Source organism: Pollicipes pollicipes, unplaced genomic scaffold (assembly GCF_011947565.3).
Source record: "Pollicipes pollicipes isolate AB1234 unplaced genomic scaffold, Ppol_2.1 Scaffold_5724;HRSCAF=6776_pilon_pilon_pilon, whole genome shotgun sequence".
NCBI lineage: Eukaryota > Metazoa > Arthropoda > Thecostraca > Pollicipedomorpha > Pollicipedidae > Pollicipes > Pollicipes pollicipes.
In genome coordinates, this window is record NW_023596746.1 from 558275 (window position 1) to 577219 (window position 18945).

General features: G+C 56.3%; 1 protein-coding gene across 1 annotated transcript in view; it reads left to right on the top strand.

Annotated features, from left to right (window-relative positions):
• Positions 1–3456: 3456 nt before the first annotated feature.
• Positions 3457–18945, top strand: part of LOC119102266 (protein FAM214A) — a 29180-nt gene continuing 13691 nt past the window's right edge. The window contains exons 1-3 of the mRNA XM_037225635.1: positions 3457–3567; positions 6461–6554; positions 6921–7020. Coding sequence (XP_037081530.1) covers positions 6942–7020 — 79 coding nt within the window. The 5' untranslated portion in view covers positions 3457–3567; positions 6461–6554; positions 6921–6941. The remainder of the gene's footprint in view (positions 3568–6460; positions 6555–6920; positions 7021–18945) is intronic.

Genomic DNA, 18945 nt, shown 5'->3' on the forward strand with positions numbered 1-18945 from the left:
CATCAGTCAAGGTCAAACTTAGACTCGAAGGGCGGGGAACTCAACATCACTAAAAAATATCAGCCGATTCTAGATTTGCAAACGTCAAAACATTCACAAGCTCAAGACGTAGTGTCCGTTAAGAGTCCTGACCACTCAATGGCACCCTTCAGGGTCAAATGCGGGATACAAGGACGAGGAACTCCATATCACCAAAAAAAAATGTTGGCCAATGTTTGACTTACAAGAACCAGAATGCACACCACAGAACGAATCAGTGTCCGTTGAAACGTCTTGACCTCACAAAGTTGCCTTTCAAGGTAAAGCGCCGACTCAAAGGATGGGGAGCTCCTATGACTAAATACCACCGGCCGATTTTTAACATGCCAGAATATTCACCACAGAACGAACTAGCAACCATCAAAGACTCATCAACTCTTCAGATTGCTCATCAAGGTCAAACTTTGACTCAAAGGACGGAACTTCCATATTACCAAAAAATTATCGGCCAATTTCAAAAATGTACCGACCAGAAGTTTCACCACAGAACGAACTAGCGTTCGCCGATAAGTCCTGACCTCACGAGATTGCCCTTTAAGGCCAAACTCAAGCTCAAGGGACGGGAAACTCCATATCGCCAAAAAATTACCGGCCAATTTGGACTTTTCAAGCATCAGGACATACACCAGTGGGTGAACTAGTGTCCGTTTAAAGCTGCTGGGCTCTCAAGGGCACTCTGCAAGGTAAAATTGTAGGCTCAAAACACGAGGGAAGCACCAAAATATTAACCACAGAATGAACTTACGTCTGTCAAAAGTGCTGACCTCTTAAAGCCACCCTTTATAGTCAAATCTGGGCTCAAAGCACGCGGCCTTGACATAGCTGAAAAGGACCGGCATATTTTAAACTTACAAACACTAGGACATTCACCCCAGAAAAAAAAATAGCGCGCGTCAAAAGGTCTTGAACTCTGTCAGCAGATCTTCAAGGTCAAACTACTGTTCAAGTTACGGAGAGCTTTGGCGATTTATTGAGCGATTTATCAAGCGACAAATTCCAGCTTCTCTGAAAATCCGTTTATGTTCAAATATGGCATGGCAGCATAGAAAATGACGTTTCTCTTCCAATTTCATCTCATGTCTGTCAAGGTCATGTCCTTTGAGCCTGAGTCTGACCTTCAAGGGTAATCTTGAGAGAGCAGGACTTTTTGACGGACGATAGTTCCGTCTATGTGAATATTTTGATACTGCCAAGTTCAAAATCGGCCGGTAATTTTTTGGTGATATGGAGTTCTCCGTCATTTAGACCTGTTCGACCTTGACGAGTGACTTTGAGAGATCAGCACTTTGTAACGGACCGTTGGTCTTTCTGTGGTAAATTTTCTGGTGCTGACAAGCTCAAAATCGGCTGGTAATTTTTTGATGCTATGAAGCTCCCAGCCTTTTGAGCCGGCGTTTTATCTTTTAGGGTAACTTCGAGAGTTTAGAACATTTGAGCGGACGCTAGTTCGTTCCGTGGCTATAATCTAGCCACTGCAAGTTTAATATAAGCTGATAAATTCTGGGTGATATTGGGTTCCCCATTACTTCAGCTGTAGTTTGACCTTGAATGGTGAGCTTGAGAGAGCAGGCCTTTATAGAGGTCGTTGTTGAGCTTGTGAGTATTTAAATGTTTACAAAGCTAGAATCGGTCGGTAATTTTTGGCGATATAAACTTCCTCGTCTTTTAAGCCTGATTTCAAACTTGAAAGATGATCTTGAGAGGTGAAAACTTTTAGACCACTACTTCTTGCGCTTGTGAATATTTTATGCTTGCAAACTTGAGATCGATCAGTAATTATGTTGTGACGTGAAGTTTCCCGTACTCTAACCTAACTTTTGACCTCAAATGTGACATGCTATTGGCAAATAAACGTCGTATTCGATGTTCACATGTTATATTTGACCTATGACCGCATTTAACCATATCATATTTGACCATATGACGGGTTTTCAGAAAAATTGGAACTCATTACTGAATAGATCGCTGAATGAATTGCCAAAACGTCCCGTAACCTGAACAATAGTTTGACCTTCAGGTTCAGCTGGTCGAGGCCAAGAGCTTATAACAGACGCTAGTTCTGTCCGTGGTGAGTATTCTGGTGCTTCCAAGTTTGTTCAAAGTCAGCCGTTCTTTTTTGTGATATGAAGTTCCTGTCCTTTGGGCTCGCACTTGATCTTGAAAGGTGGCCTGGAGAGTTTGTTTGTTTACAGACGCTAGTTCATGCGCTTGTGAATATCCTGATGTCTGAAAAGTTGAAATCGACCCGTTAGACACTACAAATAGTGACCTTGAAGGGCGAGAACTTTTTAACGGACATTAGTTCCTGCGCTTGTGAATCTTTTGATGTTTGTAAATCTAGAATTGGACGGCAATTTTTGGTGGTACGTAGTTCCCTGCTCTTTGAGCCTGTGTTTGACCTTGAAGGATGACCTTGCACGGTCAGAACTTTTTCATGAACACTAGCTGACGGACATTTTGACTGACATGGATTGTGTGATAAATATTCTGGTGCTGGCAAGTTTAAAATCCGCTGGCATTCTTTGTGATGTAGAGTTCCCTCTGCTTTGACCCAGCTTTTGACCTTGAAGGCCTGATGATCTTGCAAAGTATCTGCCATTTTTGATGTTCCGCGCTACATTTGACATCGTGGCGTGTTTTCAGAGAAATCGGAACTCTCCATTGAATGAATCACTGAATGAATTGACAACTTCACGGACATTGTCACAAAAGGGAAATTGGGAAGCGATTTAGGTAAAATAGGCACAACATAGCAAAGTTCCTGGCCGACTGCAAATTTGTTAACCTTGATATTTTTAGCGCCTATCGTAAAGTCTGTCTAAATTTTCTTAGCTCTCTGCGTCAAGATCAATGCTAGCTTTAATATAAACAAGACAAGCTCCATATCTCCCAAAGTTAACAGCCGATCTGATTTTAAGTGTCAGAATCTTGGCTGGGGCAGAAACGAACATCAGTCAGAACTTCTGGGCTCTTCACGACATGCTCCAAGGTCCGTGAAATGGGGGCCAAAAGAGATGAGAAGTTCCATGTCACTCACAATTTACCGTCTGATTTGGATCTTTAAGCATCACAATCTTTTTCAACGCCTAGACTAGCGTCCGTCGAAAAAATAGACTAAATTGGTCTGAAACGGCGGCCTGAACATTGGACAGGTCAGGACTTCAATCACCTGAACCATAATTCTATATTGAAGCGAAAAGTGTTGCGGGGAATGATCGGACTAAAAGGTTGTCAAAAAGATAGCCATCCCGAATCCGTAAATATCGGAACGCGTTCTTAGCAATGGTGAATGAGGCTACTCAACGAACGAAGAAAAACGACTAGAAGTGGGACAAAGAGCCATCTAGTGAAATGATTTTGAACTAGAGAACAGCTGGTGCTCTGTTTTGATGTTTTGTTCCCACTCGTCCATGAAGCTTTCACACGGAGGAGCGCATTGGGGAGGTGCTGGACGTCCTGTCATGACTCACTCATTTTGCTTAAGTAGTCGTGAGTGTAGGCGGTCGGTCTGGGCTCTAGCGTCGACGGGTGAGTGTTGAATGCTCCTGGTTGTCGCGAACAAACGAACGGAGTGGAGATGACGTACTGTGGTCTCAGGGTTAGAATGCTATTGCCTTTCTTCGCCACAAGCTAGGTCGTTTCAGGCAATGGCTTTTCGAAAATGCAGATAACATGTTATCACAACCATGTTTTGATGGTCATGCAACCTAAGTCTCATGTGTCAAATGGTATTATGCATGGTAAATCATGCTTTGAGAGGGGTAGGTACCTCATGGGATAGGTATCTGTTCTCATTGTGGCAGCTGCATAAGGCTATGCAGCTGTGGTTGTGGTATGTAGCAGTGTGTTTCACCAAATCTGTTCACTGTGAATGAAATTAGAGAATGAATGCTCTGAAAGGTGTGGCATTTGTTGTGCTGTGGAACAAAGGGCTGGTGTTCATGGTGTTCATGGACCCTATATTAAATCTTGGAAGCATGTTTCAGCTTAACAGATATTATAAAAGTAATACCATAATGATATCCAATAATACCAAGCATCTGTATAGATAATACCAAAATAGTACCAAACAAAATCTGGATAATTCATCAGATAATTCTTTGTTATTGGTTTGATAGGTTGTCTTGGCCGCAGCCCAAAATTTCTGTGATTTAGTTCTATAGTCTTGAGGAGGAACTTTTTGTCTTCATCAGGTAATTTGTCTTAGCTTTGAAAAGCAGAAAAGTCACCAGTTTCCTATGGAGTGGAAATGAAATATACCCTATTGTGGATCATTTCCAGAATATGGCTGAGGCTCAGGTGTAAACATCAAAACTGCATAGAGCGACACTCCCCTCATAAATGATATGTCAAAGTAGTTAAACTGGTATGCTGCTTAAGGTTTTGCCTGAGGCCCTGGGCCAGACTTCAATCAATATATTCACATGGGTCCAGTCAGAAGCTGCCAGAGGAGCCAGTAAGGTGTTTCTGAGGCACAGTTAATACAGTTGTGCACAACTGCCACAAACTGAGAACCGTGCACTCTTTGCTAAGGCTTAATGGGTGGAGAGCTGGATGGGTGATGTCAAGCCTCAGATTGAAAAAACTATGACGGCATGCTAGTGGTATATGTCAGATAGCTGAGATGCAAGAACCCCTGGAACCAGAGCTCTGAGATCTGCTGCACAAAGGTGAAAAGTCTGAAATGCTTTTCCACCTAATGGCACTAAGGCCTTTTTGCCTCTGGATCACAGTGATCCTTTGTTTCCCTGGAGGGTAAAATATGTTCTTGTCAAAGTATTAGGATTTTGAATAAGACTTACAATGCCTATTGCCACCATCAGTAACAGTAACGATGATATTGATGCTATCATACTGCTATGCATGATTGTGTATGTCTAGAAAAGAGATATCTTCAATCCTATTAGTCCTATTGTATTTCACTCTTTTGCCCTCACCAAGTCCTGCACATGCTTGCACCCCCGATCAAATGGTCGGGATTGCTGCATCCCCTTCTGCCCTATAGTTCTGTTCAGCTGGGCAGATGTGGTCAGTTGCATCAGGCACTGATTGCATCAGTCATTGGGTACATAGAACTGATCTGTTAATATCTGTCTCCCATGTTATCTTATTTATACCACTGGCTGCAGGCCAAAATGATTTGCATAAGCTTGTGCCCATCTTTTACATCAGGACAGTGGTGTCATTTGGAAGGTTATGCTTGAATTAAGTATTTTCCAATGTAGGTATTACCATGGATATTCATCAAGTTTTAATTTGTGTAGAATGAGACAAACATAATCCCACTAGCAGCCTGTGACATCAGCTAATGCCTAAACACTGAAAGTTGTCAGTTATGTTCATTACCTTTGGTCATAGCCCTATCAGATAGAACTGTTACTGATGAGAGCACCGCTATATGGTTATTATCATCCATGGGCCGCATGGTAGCAAAGCAATTTATATAATCACTGTTGAAAAGAAAAAGCCTTAAAAAGCAAGATAAATGCATGGGGCCAGCATGCCCAATGTGTTATGCATTGAATTTGAAAGTTACAGAGAAAAAGTAACAAAGCAGAAAATTAACAGAGAGATACCTGCTTAGTAGAGCATGGTTTTGCATTTTTCCCATTGACAGTACAGCCATTCTTTTTGGGCTGGTTATCACACCATTTACTTTTACATTGAGGAAGCTTTCATGACCTCAGAAAGGTTAATGCTGATGGTGCTGCATACTTTTTCTAGGACCTATAAAACCCGAATCATTTCCAAGGCCATGTATGGTAACGCACTCAGCTTCATGTACATGAATAACGCGATAAATATGCAGAATGATGCTCTATGTTGCGACTGTGGTTTTCCATGGTTTCCACAGATCACTTGAAATCAGAATATCTTCCAGACTGAGGGCCTCAGATGGCGATTTCCATGGCAACAATCCTCGGAATCAGTATCAGTACCTGGTCTACTGATTCCCTTGTTGGCTAATTGAGTTTGGGCGTTCATTCGAAGACACCCTGAAACTAAATTGGGTGAGCGGCCCGGCGTTACGGCCGTTTGCGTATCCGCACGACACATAAAAGTGTGGAAACATTGTAGTATTCAATAGTCTGTCTTTCAAACAGCCGTATTCCGGATTCTACTCGACGCAAGAAATATCTGAGCTATTACGCCAGCTTGCCACCAGCGTTCGCCATTCGGGCATTCAGATGCCAGCTGAAAACGACGCACCGGCTGGCGCGCCTCAACACACCCAAATGACGGGACGGATCTCGGCAGGGGTCGCCGGTTGTAAAGCAACGCCGCTGGCAAATAGCGTCCAAGCAATGACAGGAGATGTTTAAATGTGGATGTGAGCAAGTTTTGAAACGATCTTTAGTCACCGACCGATGTGGCACACATTGAGCTTGGCAGATATCCAAATATTTTTCCCCAGTTTCAGTTGATCTCGGTGGGGCTGGACTTCGTGTTGGCTAAAGGTGGCTTGAGGCTTCGGGCGGAACATCCAGCTCTGTTGATTGGCGCTCGTACTTACGGTAAGCCGGATGAAGAGGGCCGTCCTCAATCGGGGCGGGAATGTGTTGGCTGGTTTGGAATGAGTCGTAGGGATTAGCACTGACTCCTTTGGTCGTTGCCATTACTCCGGCATAGTTTCTGAGAAGCGTGTTTTGTCGGATCAAGCTTGCCAATGTTGGATGTTTAATCCTGGATCCCTCCGTATAACGCGGTGTGCTCGTTAAGTTGTGTTTTTAGTCCGCTCTAACGTTATAAAGGTGTGAGTCGTTGAGGGCAGGGGTTTGGGGTCTGAGTGTGCTCGCAAGTCGGGAGGGTCAGAGTGTACGGGAAGCGATGCCTTAGCATAACCCCCTTCATGTTTACCCCCGTCACCGCATTGCCGACAGGGTCCGAAAAAGCAGCTGGCGATGAGGGCCTGGCCGCGGGCCCCGCTGGCCGAGTCGGCCCAGCCTGTGCCACTCGGCCTGCCTCGGTCACCAGGCGCAGGTCAGTAATTCGGCGCGTTCAGGTCATCGGGAACGGGTCAGTCAGCAGCCGCTCACACCGTCTTGTGCGCCGTGAACAGCCCGGCACCAGCACAGGATGTAGCATGGAGCCGGCGGTCGCAGGCTGCCGTGCAGACGGAGTGGTGCGCACAGCGTAACGTCTGTTGCCGGGCGGAGCTAGGCCCCCCCCCCCCCCCTCCATGTGCCTGCGGATGGCGACCGCGGGCCGGTCGTGGCGCTCGGCAGCGCCCCGGCCGGCACGCCAAGGGCTGAACGCAACCATCGCCACGCTGACATCTTGGTTCGCGTCCGTGCGACGTTTACGCTGGGTGATGGATCGATTTGCTGGGAGAGCCTGGTGACGGACGGTCTGATTCGGGCTGACGACCATCGCACATCAGCGCTCGGTTCTCTTATTATCAGCGGTTAACACTGCCAGCCTGGCGACATCAGCACCGCCGCAAACGATCCCAGGACGTCTTGTCGCGGCGGCCGTACCGCGCTGGCGCCCAGGCCCGCCGTCCTCCTAAACCGGGCCCTTGGTGCTGACGCCGGAGCAGGCCGGGCGGGAGCGGCCGTGTCCTTGACGGCAGGGCCCGTCTCGACGCAATCAATAGCGGCTGCGCGACCCGAGCGCACGCTCTGTGCGTTGGCGCGGGGGCGGCACGCACCCCGGCCGCGGTCGGCGGAGATTGCCGCAGCGACGGGCCCTGTCGCTGGGGCCGCCGGCGGTAGGCGGCTGAGCCCCGCCGCTGAGGCGGGCTGGAGGCGAGGGGGGGGGGAGGGGGCGAGGGCGGGCGAGCGGATTGAGCGCGGGGCACGGCGGGCGAACGGAGGGGCAGGAGCGATAGCGGTCGGGACAGCGGACACAGAGCGGACGACGAAGACCAAGACAAACATGGACCAATGTGGCAGCAGCAGGCAGAGACGGAGACAACCACGAAGGGAGAGAGAGAGCTTCAGAGTTGGAGGGCAATGGAGAAGCCGAAATAGGCGGAACAACATAGGAAGGAATGCTGAAAAGAGGCTTAGTCGGAGCGAATGGGATACAGGGGGCGAGGGGAGCCGACTTGACACCGCCGCTGGCGAGAGGCGCGCCGCGCCTGCCGTCGACGGCTCGCCGCTCCGCCGCCCGAGGTCGGCGCTGCGCGTGTGCGTGCGGGCCCGACCTTGGCTCGTATTTTTATTCATGGCCCGTGGTCGGGGAGGTGGCGGCCTGCGGTGCGGGTCAGAGCGCGAGCGGGCGCCGGCGGACGCGGCCGCCGCCGCCGTCCGTCCGTCCGTCCGTCCGCGCCGATGGCCGAGGCCGCCGCGCCAGGTGAGACGGTACTCTGCCGCACCGGTTCCCGGGCGCCGGTCCGGAGTGCGGCAGCGAGCACGCCGACGACTCGGGCTGACGGCGGCCGGTGAGCTGTGAGCTGTGAGCTGTGAGCTGTGAGCTGTGAGCGGAGGGGATTTGCTCTGATGTCACGCCGTGTGCAGCGGTGCTGTCGGAGCCGTGGATCGTGACGGGTTGGGACGCCGCGCAGTCATGAGGTCTGTGTGTTTGGAGCTTTGCTAGGGCTGAGCTGAGCCAGTGCTGTGAAGCTGTCGCTGTACTGTGCTGGTCAGCAAAAAACTCGTGATGAATGAGCCGCCATTTATACGCCCGAAAGTGAGATACGTTCCTGGGAAATCCGCGAGGTGCCATGAGAGCGTTTAAAGGTAGTGTTCCTGATTTGTGTGAGGTTTTAACTGAAATAGCCGTCTTGAAAATCATTTGGTGTAGTTCACAGCCCTGCCCTTCGCAAAACCTGAACCCCTCTAGTTGTTGAGCTATACGCCTGCGAAGATGTGCAGGCTATTTCGCGGAGACTATTTCAAGGTCACCCAGGTATTCACGTGATTATAACGTCATTTAAATCTTGCCATTCCATAAGCCATGCGGCATTCAAGGCTAAGAAAAATATTATTGGCAACCCGTTTATATCCGGCGTTCATGAGCACGATTTCAAGAAATAACGGCCGTCAATTGACCCCAAATTAATGCTGTACAGGACAAGGTACGATGACGTAACCGAACTATGACGTATTGATGGGCATGTACGCTAAGTAGTGTAGTCTAGTGTAGTCTAGAGCAGTATTTTGCACTTAAAAGTATATCAATAGTTATAAGTGATTTCATCTCATGATATGGGATGCTTGCCTGAAGATCTCCAAATGTGGAACATTCCCTGTAACAAGAAAACTCCCACCGCACCGCACGCCTTGCCTGAAACACTGAAAATAGGCCTGTTAAATTATGGAACTGGCGTAACGGTTTCTCTGTCCAGCGTTGCCTCCGTTTTCCGCTTTCTCGTGCTGAAGAGCGGGTTCGCGCAACCGCCGGAGATGCCCCTCGGGCGTAAACCCGACCCCGTTGCTGCCACTTGTAACTTCGCTGTCATTCTGAAGCGATTCGCCAAGCGGCAACATTGATTTCGCCTTAGACGAGTACGCTGCCTTCGCTTGCCTGTCCCCGTCGCCTTTGTTATGTGGGACCGAGGTCGTTACACGTGTGGCGACCGGTTATTGGGGCATGCCCGCCACAGCTGTTCCGTTTAGCGACGGCGGCGATCGCATCTCAATTGGGGTCACGGCGTGTTTTGCTGTTCGAGCCCGGCAATATGGATCGCCAGTCGCATCAGTCGTCCAGTGGCTTAGTGAAAAACTCGGTCGGCGCTGCCCATCGGGGGTTTCCTTTGTCTCGGCTCCAAGTCCGCCTCGCGCCCTCCGCACGGTGCGCAGTGCGCGGCGCCCGGCGACCGCGGCGTTCCGTCGTTGGCGGGCGCTCGGCGATCAGCTGTTGGCCAGCTGATCGTGGGCGGGGCCTGGACGGAGGGTTGGGCGGCCGCCGCGCCAAGCCCTGTGTATTGATCCCCTGCGTCGCGGCGCAAGGAACTTCGGCTTGGCGGGACGCGGGGACCTTCACGAATGTGGGTCAGGCGCACGCAGAATGTGCGTGTAGCACGCGCTCCCGATAATGCGTATGGGGGGGGGGGGGGGTAATGAAGCGATTGGACGCTATCCAAGCCCGCAGGCGTCAGCCCATGGTCACACCAAACAGGCTAGTCGCGGCCGCGCGTAGGCGCAGCCCGAGGCGGACATAGCCATTGCGCCACGCTTAATAACGGGCGGCGCGTGCGCCGGTCCGATTCTGTTCCGGTTGCACCATGGGAAAGCTACGTGACGCACTCAGGCGACCATTAGTGAGGCTTTGTTGATATGGCCGCCTTTGATTTTTGCCGAATGATAGTCCTGTAAACATGTGGAAATTGCAATGCATATATGTAATGATAATAATGATAATGATAATAATAATAATAATAATAATACTGACCGCGGCCCGCCGCCGGCACGGCCCGCTCGCCCCGCGCGGCCGAGCCGCCACTGCTGACGGCTCTGTTTACCCGGGATTAGCGGTCTGACGGCCAGCGTTGCGTGTCAGGTGCGTATCGCTGGCACCCGCTGGCGCACGGCTGTGCGGCCGCGGGCGGCACGCCGTGCCGGCACGCCCCGAGCCGGGCGTGTTGCGCTGCTGGTGCCGCTTAGGCGTCGGCAGTAGCGCGGCCGTCGCTTTCACAGCCGACGGTGGCGGCGGCTGGGGCTTCGGTGCGCGGCCGCCTGGCGCTTTGTGGGCCGTAAAATCCTGTTGGCTAGGTCTGTTGTCTGGCAGGGGTTCCTTGGGCGCGATGAAGTGAGCGAATGAGGCGGGAGGAAGGGAGGAGGAGCGGCGGCCCGGTTGTCCGGTGCGGGGCCCATCACCGGCGTGTCGCCCCTCCCCGCCCGCCGTCAACGCTCCCGGATCCCTCTGCCGCACGGCCACCTGCGCACCGCGCATCTGCCGTGTTGCGATGACGTCACAGTGCTGGCGGCCGCCTGGCTGCGCGGACGGTCTGCGCAGAGGCCTCTTTGTTCGCTGTTGCCAGGCGGCCGAGGGCGCTGAACTCGTCGATGCGGCTCGCCCCGTTCCAGTGCGGTGCCGGACCCATTTGGCACGGGGTTCCGTCGGGGAGCCGCGCTGTTTTGCAGGGGAGCGACGCGCACGGGCGACAAAGCCAGGGCGGGCACCCCCGTCTCCTGGAATGTGCCCTCCAACGGCAGTGTCTGGCCGGCGGCCGACACTGATGACACCCACCGATCAAGTGCCCAGAAGAGGTGGCGCGGCGGGACGGCCGGAACAAGCGCTGTCTGATGGCGACGTGTCGAAACTGGACTGATAGCGAGGAAAGTCGGCGTGGAAGCCCGATGGTGCTCGGTCAAGTCTGACCTTTTTCCGGTTGACGGAGGTTTCCTGCTGACGCGTGCGGCGTCGCGCTGGTGGCGCGGCCTGACGCGGCGGCCGCCCTGGCCGGAAAGGCCGGTTGCAGTGCAGGAGACCAACGGCACGGAGCTTCGCTCTATCAGCACGGTTGGCCAGCCGGTTGTTTTGGTGTCGTCTTAGGTTCCAGATTGGGAGATAAATGATGCAGCTGTTTTTCAACAAGGCTGCAAAAGCAAGAGAACAAGAGGGCTGCACCGCAAGAAAGCAAAACAGCGAGGGAGGAAGGAGAGAGAGAGAGGGGGGGAGAGAGAGAGAGAGTGGGATAGAGAGAGAGAGAGATAGGGGGGAGAGATAGATGAGTGGGGTAGTATCGAGGGTATTGTAGGTTGCGGAGTTTTGACTGCTCTCGTGGAGCGGGGGGCGCTTGGTCGTCTCTCTCTCTCTCTGCGCTCTATCGATATCATAGCTCTCTAGGCGAGAGAGAGAAGAGATAGAGACGAGAGATAGAGAATTTTGAGTTAGAGATGAACGCGTGACAACACTGTTTTGGGAGAGGGGAACAAAAGAGCAAGAGAGTGAACGAGAGAGTAGAGAGGAACGTTGGCAGCGGGAAGAGCGACGTCCCCAAAATGGTGCCGTCAGCGTGGGTGGCGAATGCGCTGTGGCAGGTGCGCGAACAGCTGCAGGTGCGCTTGCACTGTTCACCTTTGATGGGGGTCTGGCTGGGAAGGGTGTGACCCCTCCGCGGTTCACGTTGTCGTTGGTATGCGGCCTTTACAAGGCGCAACGTCAAGCTCAACAGCTGACGCGCGCCTTCAGTTCTGACAAAGAAAAAACAGCACCAACAGGCGGGTGGCGTCATCAGCATGTGACGCGTCCCACCTCTAGCTCCCGAGATGGTGGTGGCTGGCCGGGTGGCCCAGCTCGGTCGTTTGGCGATGAGGTCATCGGAGCGGCCGTTGTGTCCGGCTCCCCGGGCAGCGCGCCGCGCCCGCGCCGTCAGGCCGTGTATGTCGCCCCCCAGCGCCGTAAGAGGAAGCGGCTGTGGTCGGTCGGCACCGGATGCCGCTCAGAGGCGGGAGTGGCGCCGACGAATCGCCGCCGCCCTCGCCTCTGCCGAAGCGCCGGCTTTTCCCAACGGGCCGAGACGTCACCTGGGGCCAGCGACGTATTATTATTAGCTTTCTTTGTTCGTGAAGGAAATTTGCCTGTAGCTGAAACAATAATCCAATCGTCATTCATGGAAGCTTTTACCCATAATGGTATAGCTAACTGCGAGTCATTAATCATGCGAGGTAAATTACGCCGTTAAAGACTCATCAGATTCCAAGTTAATGTCGGTCGGTGGAAGTTGTGAAGTGAGGACTGCCATTCTCAGCATCGGTGATTTCGGATCAGGGTGGCGTAATCCATGGGATGGCCGGAGGGAACCTGTACCTACCTTTCACTCTTCTTCTCAGGGACCGACAGGAACGAATTTGCACGCGTCGCATCTCTACACGACGGAAAACATGTGCACGGCGCAACGACGTTGAGCCTGGACCACCGGGAACATTGCGTTATCGTATCACTTATCGAATGGGACTCGTATGTGGCCTATTTTTGTCGCCATGGACTGTGCGTTTTTCAGTTCATTGTCAACCCGTTAGGACGCATTCAAAATGGCCTCAAGCAACCTTTACATCCGCAGTCATTTGTTGCTGCCGCGTGCTTTTCTGCAGCCGTGAGGCCCCGCGGAGGAGGCGACTTTGTCCGTTCATCTGATCGGGAGAGAGGGAGTGGCGGACCCGGCAGTGGAGGCTAGTCGCGTCCGGGCCTCTGTCCGGTGAAGAGGAATGGGAGTCCACTCCTTTGGCCGTGGGAGAGGGAGTGGCCGCGTGCACTCCCTTGACCGGAGGAGAGGGTTTGGGCTCCGTCCATTTCTCTGATCGGGGGAGGGAAGAGTCCGTGTCAGCTTACCTGTCCGCGTCCGGAGAGCAGCAGTGGCATGACCCGCGTCTCTGTTTGGATGAGAGACGGGCAGTGACGGGCCCACGCTCTTGCCGGGTATGGGCCAGCAGTGGGGTTCGCCCCCTCTGTCTGGGTGAGTTTTCGTCATTCCTCTATCCCGGAGTCAGTGGTGGGGTGCATCCATTTTCCGGGTGTCTCCTCTTTATTCCTCGGTCCGGGAGGGAGGGGGGCTGCCTGGGTCCGGGTACCCCTCGCTCGCCCAGCCGTCTGCATCCTGGCCGGTGGGTAAACAAGCGCGGCCGGCCCGGCCGGGTCAGGCGGACGCCGGTGGTCATGCGGCCGAACGGCTGCTTGGAATCGCGGTGCGAAAGGAGCTGCGCCAGCCGCTCACTGGACCGCCGGTCGGAGTCGGAAGGCGGCGCCGTCGGCAGGCGCCACGGGCGGTCCCGCGGTCACCAGGCTGCCCAGGGGTTTGGTGATTTTGTGGTGGGCGGAACTGCAGGTCTCGGTGTTTTGCTGGCGGCGAACGGAAACAGTCTGGGAGTATTGGGAACTGCAGTCTGGGAGTATTGGGAACTGCTTGGCTCACCACCGCCATTCAATTCCACGTGAAGCGTTGATTCATGAGTTATCGAGACAGACGTTCTTGGCAAAGTTCAAGGCCAGCCAGTAGTCTGTATTGCGTGTGTGTTTTTTTTAGGTGTTGCGACCGTGCTGGCAGCGCGGCGGCTGTTGTCAGTCTGCGCCTGTGCTTTGGCCGCGGCCCGTGCCGCGCTGAGGGCAGACCTAAACATCACGGCTTCGGTGTTGACACGCCGTTCCTGCTGGGCGACTGGCTGCACTTTCTCCGTCGCCAGCGCCCGGGCGCCGAGCCGCCGTGGGGGACGACCCGTGAAGTCGTCCGTGACGTCTCGGCCCGCCGCGGTCCAGCCTTGACGTGCGCGAGTCGGCGCTGGTCCGCCGTCGGAGCACCGGCATCCGTCGGACCAGAGCGCGACTCGTTTTCCTCGGCGCCGTGCGCGCCCGTGCGCGGAGCGACTCGGCTCGGCCGTGGTTGGCGGCGGCTCGTTTTCCTCGGCGCCGCGCGCGTCCGTGCGCGGAGCGGCTCGGCTCGGCCGCGGTTGGCGGCGGCTCGTTACGTAAACAGCGGCGACGAGAGTGACCGCGCCGCGGCCGCGCGGCAACGACGAGAGCGGCGCCGCGGCCGGGGGGCGGAGTTGGTGGCGCGCCGACTGTTCGGTCAGATTACGTCGCGGGGGACGGTCCTGCGCTCACGTCGCTGCCGAGGACGAAACAGTTGACGATGTGGTGGTTCTGCAGAGGATGGACCTGAAGGCTCCAGCTGTGGCATCGTTGGCATGGGCTGGGAAGCAGCCGCCGGCGGCTTTTTGGGGACAGCTATTCCTGTTACTCCTTGAACAATAGCAAACAGCAAAACAGCGTTTGCGCCCCGGTGATGGAGGGGGCTGATGGCCCCGCGTGGACGCCACGTGGCCCCGCGTGAACGCGATACAGCCCACCGGGTCCCGCTTACTTTCCTCGTCCTGGACCAAGCGCGGGCGCGGCATTTCACCGTCGTGATGGCTGCTCCATCCATGTTTGGTTGTGCTCAATGAGGCTGTAATTGAGCCGTGACCAAAACCCGGCGTGTTTTGCCCGATAAGCTGCAAATTGAGCTGGGCTAGGCTAGCGCAGGAGGCGCCGACTGTGACCCACTTCAGACCCGCGCGGCGCGTCACGGCCGGTCGGGGAGGCCGTCCTGTAAGCACGCCGCGTCCGCCGTCACCGGGTGAAAGCGCCGGCACATGCACGCGGCACCAGCGTGATGCGCCGTGCCGGCGTGGCCCGACCGGCCGGCGCTCCGACGGCGGCGCTGCCGCCACCGCTGCTGTCGTGGTGCGGGCGGGCGGTGTCAGCTCGTCTTTCCACCGCGCTGGTGGCCTTTGGCGCCGTAATCCTTTGGAATGGCCGCTTTAAGTAAGCGTGAACTTTACCGACGTGGGTGGCATGGCTCAGGCTGAACGCATCCGGTGAGCGGACTGAAAGGGCGGAGTCCGTCTGAATGGTCGAGTTGGCCAGCGCATCTGAAGCACACAATAAACTGCCGCGCGTTCTTGTGGGCTCCCATAGCTTCCACGCTGATGCCAGACATCATCACAAATAGTCGTTTTCCAGCGAGCGTACAGTAAAGGGAAAAGGATAGGGGACATTACGGCATTACTCATATCACCTTGAAGCGTTGATTCCCTTATGTTCCTACATACCAGCCAGACCACAAGGTTCCCATGGCCGTCACGAAACCAGACGGTCGGAACAGTCGGCCTTGCGGACAGGAAACTGGTGGCTGGACCTCCGATGAATGTCACATCGTAGATGCATGCGATTCGAAGCCCAGGATGCATGTGAGTCCACGTGTCTGCCCGAGGCTGAGCTCAGCCACAGCCGGACGCCGCTGTGTCTGAGCCTGGCTGTGCCCAGCGCCAGTCGGTATCCGGCGCCTGAGTGTATCCGGTGGGAGTCTGCGGGCGCGTCGACTCCTGGGATCACTGGGTGGTCATTTGCGGATACCTGGTGCCCCTCGTGTCTGAACCTGCTTGCACCTGATAATTCGATTTCCGGCCCTGCATAAAATGAAAGCCATGGGCGCTCCGTAACCTGCAGTCGAGCGCCCCCCCCCCCCAAAAAAAAATCATGCCCGGTACCCCTATGTTTAAGTCTGTCCGTAGCCGGTATCGCACGCCTGAGCTCACGTGTCCCTGGTGGCCTGTGTCGGAGCCTGCTCTTGTCGGGTATCGGGTATCCTTTCTTAGCCTGCCCTATCGGGTATCCCTTCTTAACCTCTGCGTGCCCGTCGCGCCCGCGTCCGTGCCCGCTCGCGCCCGTCGCGTCCGTGTCCGAGCTCGCCGACTGTGTGTGCGTGCCGCCGCGTCCGGCGGCCGAGGAGCGGCGCCGCTCCCTTCGGCCGCCGTCGGGCGCTGGCCGCCTGCCGACGCCGCCTCCCCGAATAACCACCGACGCCGCCAAGGCCAGGCTTGCACTCACGCCTCGGACGCGCCTGCGTTGCACGCTGAATACGACCGCTCCGGCGCCGCGCCGCCCGAGCAGCGCACAGATACCGGCATCGGCCCGACGACCGCGCCGTCAGCTGTTTGGCGTTCAGGGGCGGCGGACGCGGCGATTGTGGAGCGTCAACACGGCACGGACGGACCCCAGCGCGTCTGCCCGTCGCCGTGGTGGCGCTGGCCGGGGCAGGAGGTCGACGGACACTGGACCGGGTCCACGCGCCCGGCCGACCCGCGCACAGGGCCCGATACCGGCCGTCCGATGGAGGCGGACGCGGCGGGGATGCCGTCGGCCCACGCGTCGCCTTTGTTCGCGCCTTTGTTCCAGAAATGGGGCCACGCACCGCTGAAACGGAGTTGGCCTGACCCAGCGGAAATCAGCGTGCTGGAAATGGAGCCTTCTTCGTGGTCAGAATAGATCTATTCGTGTGCAAGCGCCTCCTTACAGCGCGGTTGGCGTTATGGGAGAACGGTGTGCCGTATGCCAGTTGCGCTGCCTCTGTTTATCAGCCAGAGGATCTGCCGAGCTGCCGTTGCAAAACGGTCGCGTTGGATGGGCTGAGTGTCCGTAAACCATGCTGGGAGCACCGCTGCGCACCATGGGAGCACGGCGTGCAGTGGTGCTCGTTCAGTGGAGAGGCGCTGTAGCTCCGCTTCTTGAAGTCAAGTGTCCTGTCCGCCTATCTTCTGAAGAGCTCTCCTGCCGCGCGTGCCAGAGTGCCAGCTAAGCTCGCCGCCTTGAGGTCTCTTCGCTGTGCTCCGGGACGGATCCGGCTGGTGAAGGACGGGAGACCGGCGACGCCAACCAGCCGTATCTGGCATCTAACCTCCGGCGGCGACGGCCGGCGAAGGTCGCCTGGCGCGCCATGAACCCGGCCGCCGATCCTGCCCGGCTTGCGGTTTTAATAAGCGGCGGCCGCTGCTCGATAAGTCGATGACGGTGGACGCGGTAGCGACTGGACCCGCTGGCTGCAGCTGGCCCGCCGGGCGCATCTATCGACCGCGCATGCGGCACACCTCCGACCGGCCTCAATCCGGCACCGGATACCGATTAGTGACGGCCCGTGCACTGGCCGCGGCTCACCTGCGGGCTCGTGCGTCGGCCGCGCCGCCGCGCGCTCATCCCGCTCCTACGCGCGCGCGGAATCGACCGGCGCCTTTTTGCGGCCACAAAGAGCGCACCCCGACAAAGCGGGCGCCGCTGAGGAGGCCGTGCGATGGCCAGACGGCGGCCGGCGGCGCGGCGGCACGGCTCGGCGACCCGTCCCCGATGGACGGCCGGCTCTGTCGCGCCATGGTGCAGTGCCTCTGCCCCTGGAGCGGCCGGCCGGCGCCTTGGGGCAGCCAGTGGCTGGTGCGCCCGGTACCGCGGGCCACAGGTGAGAAGGGAGCTGCTGCCCACTGTCGGTGAGAGAGGGGACTCCATCGGACCCTGGAACGGCTGATGCCGCCGGCCACAGGTGAGAACAGCGGCCGCTGTCCTGCGTCGGTGAGAGAGGGGACTGGCGCCCTGGGGTGGCCGGTGCCGCGGGCCACAGGTGAGAACAGCGGCCGCTGTCCTGTGGCGGTGAGAGAGGGGACTGGCGCCCTGGAGTGGTCGGTGCCGCGGGCCACAGGCGAGAGTGACGCCTGCCGCCCTGGGGCTCCCAGCGGCTGCTGCGGCCGGCGCCCTGGGGCGGTGAGAGAGCTTTCTGATGATGCCCTGGGGCGTCCGTCAGCGGGCGAAGATGGTCGCTGCCCTGGGCTGGTCCCCGGTCACGGGCCGTTGCGGCGGGAGGCAGGTGAAAGCAGCAACTGTCGTCCCGGCGGGTGGCTGGAGCGGGACTGTCGCTCCGGCCGCGGTCGGGGGCGCCGCTGCCCGCCGGCGGCAGGTGGTGCAAGGGACTGAGCGCGCCGCCGGCCGCCTGCTGGCCCTGACTTTGGGCGGCTGCACACGGACAGGGTCGCGGCCGGCCAGCGTGGCAGCGTGACCAAGCTCGCGCACCCTCGACAGCTGACAGTACACAGGCATCCATCAGGCTGCAGCTTCAAGGACGCTTTTTATGTGACCTTGGAGCACTGCCGTTTGGCTCGGCGCTTGAATATGCACTTTGTGTTTTGGTAGCGGTGTGTTATTCTGCCCTCCCGTAACCCCAGCGGATGACATTTAATCGTAACGAAGGACGTCTTGTGTTGCCAAGCTCCTGTGCTCCTAATCGTGTTACGTAACTCCAGATGGGGGGGGGGGGGGGAGAGCGAGTCGTTTCTTGCTCGTCAGTCATCACTAATGACTGCTGATATCGCTATCGCTGTCCTCTGGTCGCTCCGATGTCGATTGATCCGTGTGGCCTGTCCACGCGCGTCTTGCGCTGAGTCACGGCGCCGTGATGGCCGCTGCTGGCCCTGGTGTCAAAGGTTTGGGGGACCCGGTCACTGCGCGCATCCTTCCACCTTGCCTTCGCACCGGCCTGTGTGCATCTCTGGCTCCGCGGCACGTCTCGCGTCTGCGTCTGCGGCGATGCGCCGGAGAGGGTCACCGAGCGTCCGATGCCACGCGGACGGGGTCTGGCAGTGACCGGGCGGCGGACGCTGTTGCGCCGGCCGGCCGCGGTCAGCGACGTCCGCCGGTGTCGGCCTCGGCCGGCCGCTGACT